This window comes from Myotis brandtii, unplaced genomic scaffold (assembly GCF_000412655.1).
Source record: "Myotis brandtii unplaced genomic scaffold, ASM41265v1 scaffold915, whole genome shotgun sequence".
Lineage (NCBI taxonomy): Eukaryota > Metazoa > Chordata > Mammalia > Chiroptera > Vespertilionidae > Myotis > Myotis brandtii.
The window spans coordinates 1,474,187-1,484,152 of NW_005371769.1; the positions used below are offsets into that span (position 1 = coordinate 1,474,187).

Genomic DNA, 9,966 nt, shown 5'->3' on the forward strand with positions numbered 1-9,966 from the left:
CAACAGGGAACAGATTCCATCCAATGCTCCCCCACGGTGCTGGGTGCTGCCGCAGCTCAGAACCCTGCCCACGGTGGCCTGGACTCTGCGACAGCTCTGGGAGCCAGGCAGATGCTACAGACTCTGCTTTTGAGCTTTTGCTTTGAGGTGTTGTGGACGAAAAGAGGCCACATGCTAATCTAATTCAGGGAAGGCCTGCATGGTGGTCTTGCAAATTCAGAGACCCAAAGTAACCTCAAAGGATGGTCTGAAATTAAAACCTTTAATTAAAAAGCAGTTTATAGTGGGTAGTCGTGTCCTAGGCCAGTATCTTCCCTGACAATGATCAACTTCGATCTTTACGGAGCCTATTGTCTTTTTGCTTCTAAGACAGTGGTTCTCAACCTTCTGGCCCTTTAAATACAGTTCCTCATGTTGTGACCCAACCATAAAATTATTTTTGTTGCTACTTCATAACTGTAACGTTGCTACTGTTATGAATCGTAATGTAAATATCTGATATGCAGGATGGTCTTAGGCGACCCCTGTGAAAGGGTAGTTCGACCGCCAAAGGGGTCGCGACCCCCAGGTTGAGAATCGCTGTTCTAAGACAACATATCACTGGAATGTCAAAGTAATTTCCCTTTTTCTGGACCCCTCAAAGCACAGGCAGCACTCTGTGGGGACCACAAACCCCCCGTTGTTATTAATTGTTGAGTGTTAACCATCCTGCACTCACCTGTGTAAAAGAAGCATGTGTCCATCCTTTTACTTTTTTTTATTTTTTATTTATTTTTTTTAAAGCATTTTTTAAAAATATTTTATTGATTTCTTACAGAGAGGAAGGGAGAGGGACAGAGAGCTAGAAACATCGATGAGAGAAACATCGACCAGCCACCTCCTGCACACGCCCCACCGGGGATGTGCCCGCAACCAAGGTACATGCCCTTGACCGGAATCGAACCCGGGACCCTTGAGTCTGCAGGCTGACGCTCTATCCACTGAGCCAAACCGGCTAGGGCCATCCTTTTCCTTTTTATCCAATCCGGTGTCCCGCTTGGCTTTCTCCCCTCCCTCATCCTTCACCAATGGATTCCCTGTGACCCGCCTACGTCCCTCCTTGATTGTCACGTATAAACAAGGTGCAGAGCGCCGTGCTCCACGATCTCCCCACGTGGAGGTTCTGCTTCCCAGCCATTGCCCAGTTTGGCTCAAATAAACTCACAAAAACTCGTCACAGGTTTGAATGTTTCTTATGTTGACAGTTTTGATCAACATCAGATCGGGGGCATTTAGATTTAGGCTGGACGGGGTAGGGCAGCCTCGAAGGTGCCCCTCGCTGTGTCCCCCGGAATCCACCCCTCCTGCACTCAGCAGGGTGGGTCTGTGTGACCAACGCACACGTGTGGGGAGGGTCGCAGTTGAGTCATTTCTGGGTTAGGTCATAAGACACTGTGGCTTCCCTCCTGGTGGCTTCTCCCCTTGGGCCCCCGGCTCTGAGGGATGTCAGCACCAACTGCCAGGGAAACAGGTGCCGTGCCCAAGTCCTGACGCCAACTCCCAGAAGCCCGAGCATAACCCCCTGCACAGGTCCCAGCTGCTCAGAAACCACGTCCTGAGCTGCTGAGCGTGGGGTCTTCACACAGGATAGGTCACTGCTACAAGCAGTGCCCGGAGTATGTCCAGGCCACGTGGGAGCACGCCAAGGCCGAGTGGGGCATGTCCAGGTCGGCACTAACAGAGGGAGCAGACTCAGGAGGGCTCTGCTGCCGGCAGGCAGCCCCCAGCCCCTCCGCACGTGGTGACCTCCCTCCAGAGAAGAGCCCCCCGGAAAGAGGTTTCCTTCCACAAACAGCTGCATGGCTGGCGCTGGCGGAGGCAGAGGCAGAGGGAGGTAGCTCAGGCCCAGGGAGGCTCACCTGAGAAGCTCCAGTGTGATGGTGCCCCGGGGCTCCGCTTCCACGCTCTTCCCCCAGAACTTGAGCTTCGGGTAGATGGAGCCGTGGAACAGGAAGTCCTGACAGAGACCTTCGGAGTGAAATGCACTCACAGGGGGGTGGTGGCTGACCTGCTCGGATATGAACCTGAACCCTAGGTCTTCCCTAGGTACGAAAACAAGAGAGAAAGAAGGGGAGCCCATTAGTGACAGCAAAACTCAGGAAGGCAGCGCAGCGTCCCTGTCAACTCAGTGGCCATGCGCATATGTGACTGCAGGGCCCTCACGTCCAGGAGAGACACTGGGAAATGGGGACCACTCCATGCTGCCACACGTGGCAGAAATATGCAACAGTGCTCTGATGTCACACTTGCCTAATGCTGACAACACACGCACCACACACATGCATTAACCCAAGCACATGGAGGTCTGCAAGCATCTCTTAGAGCAGCAGTTGCCAACCGGTGGTCCGCAGACCACTGGTGGTCCGTGAGGTCGGAAAGGTTGGTGACCGCTGTCTTACAGCCAGTGCCCGAGTGCACCCGGGGCAGATGCCGTGCCAGTGCTCAAGGGCCGCCCACTGCCCCACGCTAGGAGCCATGACTCCTGGCCTTCCCAGGGGGCTCCTCTCGGCTCCTGTAAGGTTTGTGATGAGAAGTCTCAAGCTCCAAGATATTTCTGTCCAGGAAATGGGATTTTTAGTACACTCTCTTGTTCGAGAAGAATGTCATGTTTTAATTGTTCCGGAACTGTGAATACACCTACAGTTGTAGTTTAATAATTATAAAAGCTAAACCTCATAATTACTAACTTAACTGGAATCTGAATTTCCAACCATTACAGAGGGAAAAAAAGTTGAAAAATTAGATTTTTAAAGGTTGCCTGCCAAGGCATGTAATTTACAAGATGAATGCCTGTCTAAGCAAAGCAGTCTTTTCTCGGCAGCAGCCGGGAGGTTCTGTGGCTCCCAAACAGGAAGGCTACTCAGGTCCCAGGGCCCTGGAGCTCTGGACGCACAATGAGCCACAGACACGGGCACACGGGGACCTGGGACTGAGATGGAGAGTGTCTGGAGTTTAGAAAGAGCGTGAGTTCTGTCAGACGTGAAATGGGGGTCCTGCCCGGCCAGGCCTGGATGGGGCGCCGATGAGGTGTTCACCCAGCACCTAACACTTGTCCGTGTTCCTTCAACCCATGCGGCTTATTTCCACCTCCAAAGCTCTGTTCACACTATGCCCTGACTCCCCTTTTGTTCAGGGCATTTTAATGATGCTCTGAATGTACTCAGATACTAACCCTCTGCTGGCATCTAGATGAGGCCGGAATCCCGACCACGGGCACACACACCTGCAGACAGGTGGACACCCGCTCAGCACAGGTATCAGGACAACGCTACTAAATTCAAATAAAAGATCCCCTTAGTGGTGACTCTCGGGCAAATCTTTCTGGCATCTGGACCTCAGTTTCCCCGTGTCTAAAATGAAGGCACAGGGCTGCTCACTGTCCCTCTCGCTGTGACATGCTGTAACCCATGGTCACCTGCTGCACCTGTCATCTGCAAAGAAGCCCTGGGAGGCACACTCCGTAGCTTTCTATTAGCGCATCCAGCTTTCTCCATTTAGCGAGACTTCGAGACCAGCTGCTCACCACCAGCAACGCAGCCCCACCAAGAATACAGATGGCATTCCCACACCAGCGGAGCCAGGGGAGGGGCAGCCACTGCACCAGCAGGCGAGTCAGACACCGGTCTGCCTCTGGGGCGTGACCACTAACCCACTGTCGCATCGCGGGAGCAGGGGGCCTGCAGGTGCTCAGGCATGCCCGCGTCTCCACGATGATCCCGCCTCACATGGTCTGCGACCAGAGCTGACACACAGCTGCACACACCGTAGCCTCTACTCACCTGAAGAGCACCATTGTAAGCAGACCAACACCCCAATTCCCCCAGCCACTCACTCACCTGATCATCACAACACACATGCAGTAAAGGGCTGGCAACCACAGTTAGAAACTTCGAAGAAACTACACTTCTTTGAGCCCAAGATGCCATTGACCACATAACATACCATCATTTTATTTTATAAAAGAAAAAATGCTGCAAATTAAACTAGGACAGAAATGCTACAATATGAAAAATGTCTTACCATCAATGAAATACTAAATTTAGAAAAAGTTTTAGTTATCGTGGGGAAATGAATGTGGCCTGAAGTTCAATGGAAAAGGATCTAGACAAGCACTGTTGCATTCTGGAAACGTGTGTGCGCACGCACAGGAAAGGAACTTGGCCCAAACGTCAGCCAGACTCTTTCACAGGACTGTCCAACTCACCTTCCTCCCTTTTCTTCATTTTGCACATTTCCTAAGCAGAGCATGCTATCATAACTACAGACAAACTTGTATTTAATAAGAGTACAACAGACTCCCCCTGGGACCCAAGGATGGGCGAAACAGTAAATACCGTACATGCCACCACATGCTCCGGAGCCCCGCCAGGCTGTGACCCCTTTGACCTGGGGGCCCACCACACTGCCTGTGGGCTTTGGGTGGCACTCGCAGCCAGGCCGACTGGACCATGGCTCATTCTGAGCGACTGCACAGCCCGAGAGACAGGGCCCTGGTCCCGTCCCAGGCATGTGTACAGCTCTAGGACCAGGCTGCGTGACGGGCAGGAGGGGAGCAGCCAGGGAGCTGCTGAAGCTGCCTGCGAGAAACTCCATCGGAAGGAATTTCAGCTGCACTTGAAATAAGGTGTGGCCTTGGCCAGGTGGCTCAGTTGGTTGGAGTGTCATTTGTACAACAAAAGGTTGCAGGTTTAATTCCCAGTCAGGGCACATACCCAGATTGTGGGTTCAATCCCGTCAGGGCACATACGAGAGGCAACCTATTGATGTTTCTTTCTTTCTCTCTCTCTCTCTCTTTCTCTCTCTCTCTCCCTTTCACTCCCTCTAAAATCAATAAAAACTTATCCTCAGGTGAGGATTATAAAAATAAAATAAAATAAGGTCTGGTCTGGTCACTGCATTGCCAGTGCTGGCCAGGCCTTTGAACCCAGGGGCAGCGGCATGGCGGTCGGCAGTGGCTGGGAGCGAAGCCCTCCGACAGTCACTCCTCTCTAGGTCACCTGCTCCCTGCACAATGGCTGCTGAGATGCTCAGTGAGTGGGCGAATGTGCTTCCAGGACCCATCTCTATTTCAGGCCAAAGCTAACAAGCCGTTCACAGACACTCCCTTCTCCACTCCTGAATCCAACACAGGATCCCATTTCCAACTCTACCTCACAGCACTAGGGTTTTGTTACAGATCGACCCGACATTCCCCATATGCGAACCGTCCTGGCCCCGGCGGTGCTCCCGGCCCCTCAGTGAACCTGCCATCCACATGCTGCAGGAAGAACCACACCTTCCGTCCTCCACAGCACCGCGCACGGCACTCAGGAGGCCTGGCCTTACCTGATCAGCTCGTATGTCTCTCCCAGGAGTGGGTTGAACGGCTTGCCGGTCCTCTCCCACTGGGAAGCCACCGCCGACACCGCAAAGGCAGCCACACACTGCAAACAACACACAGGCCATGAGCAGTCCCCACCAGGAAGGGGGCCCAAGGCTGTAGGGAGCTGCAGGCACCTGGCATGTCTGCGTCAGGATTCACTATCTGGTGACTGTTCAGTCTTCCCCTTGTAACATGTCCAAGGTCACAGAGACTCCAGGAAGTGCCCTCTGTCACCACCACTTCCTCAAAACTACAGACAGCAGGAGCCCTGATGCTTTCCAGTCCCAGTCTGTTCTTCAGCAGGCCCTGTGGCAAGGGCCATGTGTTTGTCCCCTTTCAACACACATGGGCACACGAATGCACACAGCACACATGCTGTATACATGCACACGGGCATGCACACACACAGGCACATTTATGCACACATGCAGGGACACACGTGGACATATACCCACATGTGTGCATGCACACGTGTGGGGACACACACACGTACACACATGCACACACACAGGTGTGGTGCTGAAAAGACTGGGAGGAGCCAAGGCGCAGGCCCCATGCATTCCTGTGGAGAACACCCCCCAGCACAAATGTCTCAGCTGCTGGCAGGATAGCACCCAGAGTGCGTGTGCACTGTACTGCCTCCTCCACTGGAGAGGTGCCGGGTCCCTGACATGACATGGCCAGTCAATAGGGTCACATCCATTCACTGCTGCGGTCTGGCTCCCCCCAGCGCAGGGCCCGCCCACCTGCATCCTCTCCAGGGCCTGGGGCTGGCGGGAGGCTCTGTGGACGAGGTAGATGTGCTCCATGTACTCCGTGATCCGCTGCAGGAAGCTCAGGGGCTCATTGAAGACAATGGGCATCGTGATCTTGGACAGCTCCTGGAGGGACAGCGAGGACATCACGGGGGTTCCCAGAACACAGCCTCTTGCCTGCCCCACACAGACAGTCACTTCTTGGAGCAGCAGAGGCCTGTGGGAACAAGATCTGAAACCCCCTGAGCCGGGTGAGCCGACCTGGAAGGGAAGCCAGGCCCTCCCCGCCGCACAGTGAGCTCCACTCTGTCTCCCGTGGGATGGCTCCCAGTCCTCTGCCACTTTATGCCCCCTGCCCTGTTCCAGACCACGTGCACACCAAGGTGACAGGAGCTGCCACACTGGCCACCTCCAGTGGCCCTCCCCCCAGAATGTATGCACCCCTATGTTCACAACTTACAATAGCTAAGATCTGTAAACAGCTCAAGTGCCCATCAGTAGATGAATGGATTAAAAAAAGCTGTGGTACAGCCCTAGCCAGTTTGGCTCCATAGATAGAGCAACAGCCTGCACACTGAAGGGTCCTGGGTTCGATTCCAGTCAAGGGCAAATGCCTGGGTTGTGGACTCGATCCCCAGTACAGGGTGTGCAGGAGGCAGCCAATCAATGATTCTCTCATCACTGATGTTTCTATCTCTCTCTCCCTTCCTCTCTGATGTCAATTTATAGCATGGAATACTATGCAGCAGTAAAAAAGAATCTCTTACCCTTTGAGACAGCATGGAGGGACCTGAGAGTATCATGCTAAGTGAAGTAAGTCAGTCAGGGAAAGACAAGTATCACATGATCTCACTCATATGTGGAATCTAAGTAACAAAATAAACTGATGAACACAGAGGATCCAGGGACATGGAAGCATGAACAGAGTGTGAAATCTCAGAGGGAAGGTGGGGAGGGTGGGAGGTAATCAAATAAAGACCTTGTATGCATCTATGCATGGCCCATGGACACAGACAATGGTGAAGCCCTGGGGGTGGGAGTGAGCTGGAGAGGGTCAATAGGGGAAAAAGAGAACATATGTAATACTTTCAACAATAAGGATTTTTTAAAAAACCAAAATAAAAAACAAAAAAATCACTAGCCTTCCATCATGTCCAGGGTGACTGGATGCCTTAGGCAGGGAAGGGAGGCCACCCACTGATACCTGTTCCCAGGCATCGTTCGGGCAAAGCGAGCAGTGCAGGAGCAGCCAGGAGGACTCTGCAGGGACACTAAGGGGCAGTGCGCTCTGCGCATAGGGAGGAGGTCTGACACCCAGACAAGGCAGAGCCGTTCCAGGAGGAAGCAGCTGACAGGGAGGGGCTAGAGAAGGGAGGAGGGATGAGAGGAGAGGTGGAGGGAAAGAAACGCAGATAGTAATGTCAGGAAAGATGCTGGCCTGGCTCACGTCAGGAGAGGAACAGTGACCATGAGATGCTACTACTCACCTGCTCATCAGAACCTGACATCCACTGCGGGTGCGGTGGTGGGAGGCAGCCCCACACCTGCTGGTGGGAGGGCAGTGGTGCCCGCCCCCCAGATTTGCTGCATGGGCAGAACTGCACGTGCACCACCCTGGGTCCAGAAATGACCCTACACCCAATAGCAGGCAGGGCAGAAGGAGTGGGAAGCAGCTTGGGAGCCCTGGCACTGGGGGTGGGTAAGGTGGTGGGAAGCCTATAGTTACCCAGGAAAATGGAAGGAGAGACACAATGTCACTTTATGATTCCTGGAAAGATGGACCACAGAATTTTTATTGGTTGCCTCTCGGGGAAGGGCAGGGACAGGAAGCTGAATGTGTATATAGAGGTACTCCTGTTTGAGAGCTTTGACTTAGGATTTACAATGTTAAAACAAAGTACATTTAAGAAAGCAATCTGCACGCATGGAAAATAAAATGAAACAAAGCCCTGGGCACAACCACCGGAGAGGAGCCCCTTCCCCCCAAAGCAGAGATAGGAGATGCACCCCGAGGACGGGCAGAGCTAGGGGCACCAACGGACTTGGATTTTGGGGCAAACACGCTGTTGGGTGAGTTGATCCTGCTCCCAGAACTGCTGTGCACGTGGGATAAAGTGAGGGAGTCACTGGTTACATGCTAGGCTCAACCCATCAGCACTAGTCAGCACTAGCATTCACACCTGGAAGTGTCAGTGTGTGTGGGAGAAAAGACACATACATGAGCCAGAAGAGGTCAAATCAATCCTGTCATCCCTGAAACAAATCAAAATACAGCTGCTGTTTCCCATAAAATACATAATACTTCAAAATACATATAAAAGACTGGGAACAGAGCAATCCAGCAGCTCCCCAGGGCCCAGCATGGTCCCGAGGCCTCTCTCCCTGCATGAGTGGCTGGCTACAGGCCAGGACAATAAAGGTACAGGGTGAGCCGGAGCATCTTTTGTAAGAGATTAGGGTCCTTGAAGAGGCTCTCACAGACACAGATGGAACAACCTGTGCTCTGGAGCATGTCCAGCAGGTTAAATCCCGTGAGTTTAAAATACATAAAAAAGAGCCCAGTGTGGCTCAGTGGTTGAGAGTCAACCCATGCACCAAGAAGTCACCAGTCGATTCCGGCAGGGTACGTTCCCAAGTTGTGGCTCAGTCCCCAGTAGGGAGCATACAGGAAGCAGCTGATTGATGCTGATGTTTCTCTCTCATCGATGTTTCTCTCTCTCTCCTCCCTTCCTCTCTCTAAAATGACTAAAAACATATTTAAAAAATTTTAAATACATAAAAAGACATCCTAGTCATTTATGCCAGCATACTGGGTGATGGTAGTGAATCAAACACATAATCTGAAGACTCTCAGGAAGATTCCTTCATTGGTGCTGACCTCTTAATGACACCACACTCACCGCAGACATCTCAGGAAGTACGTAAGGCGGGTCGGTGTGGCACTGACCTGCAGCCCTAATGAGCGCATCGGTCGTGGCACTGAGCCCAGCAGTTCTTAAACTCAGAGCAAGAGCAACAAGCTGTCTCCCAATGCAAAACCACAGACAACGGGAACCCTGAACAGAGTGCACACCTGACAGTATCATGGTGGACATGTTTAAAAAAAGCCCTATCAAAGACAAGATGGCGGCATAAGGTACAAACCTGTACGTGCTGCCCCCCACAACAACATTAAAACCACAACTATAAGACAAAACAGCTATCATCCAGAACCACGGGAAAGCTGATCGAGTGGAAGTTCTACAACTAGAAGGAAAGAAAGAAGCGCATTGAGACCGAGTAGGAGGGGAGAGGCGCCAAGAACAGAGGTACAGGGCGCACTCAAGGCTGCTGCACCTTGGTGCGCGGTTTTTTTCAATCGGAAGGGGACAAGCTCTCGAACGCACTGAACTCATTTACGACGAGACGCTGGGGTCCCAGGCTCCTACGGGGAGAAACGGGACTGTCTTGCAGCGGGTCGGGAAGCGAAGGTGATTTTCTCACAGTGCTGCTCGCAGGGATCATTGTTGCTGCGGGGGCACGCGGCACTCGGGGAGTCATGGTGGAGTCGTGGGGTCGCTGACAACACCATTGCTGTTTGCCCCGCCCTGGGAACTCTCTGAGACCCCGCCCCACTACATCCCCTCCCAAGCTGTGCTCAGCGGCACAAAGGAGGCACCTGTGCTTTTGCAACCTAACAAACTGCAGTGAATCATAGAGCTCCAAAACTTCCAAACTCCAAACAAAGAGGAGAAATCTGTTGATATTGCTGTAGCCCCTGCTGGGTGGACCCACACAGTGGTTGACTTGGAGATCCAGGAGCCAGGGTAC

At 52.7% G+C, this 9,966-nt stretch overlaps 1 protein-coding gene across 5 annotated transcripts in view; it reads right to left on the reverse strand.

Moving 5' to 3' along the window:
• The window catches only part of OSBPL2 (oxysterol binding protein-like 2), a 54,339-nt gene that overhangs the window by 16,421 nt on the left and 27,952 nt on the right, over positions 1 to 9,966 (reverse strand). For all 5 annotated transcript variants that reach the window (XM_014532830.1, XM_014532827.1, XM_014532829.1 and 2 more), the window contains exons 5-7: positions 6,148 to 6,282; positions 5,365 to 5,462; positions 1,899 to 2,081 (exon numbers count right to left, since the gene is read on the reverse strand). In XM_014532830.1, the coding sequence (XP_014388316.1) occupies positions 1,899 to 2,081; positions 5,365 to 5,462; positions 6,148 to 6,282 (416 nt within the window). The remainder of the gene's footprint in view (positions 1 to 1,898; positions 2,082 to 5,364; positions 5,463 to 6,147; positions 6,283 to 9,966) is intronic.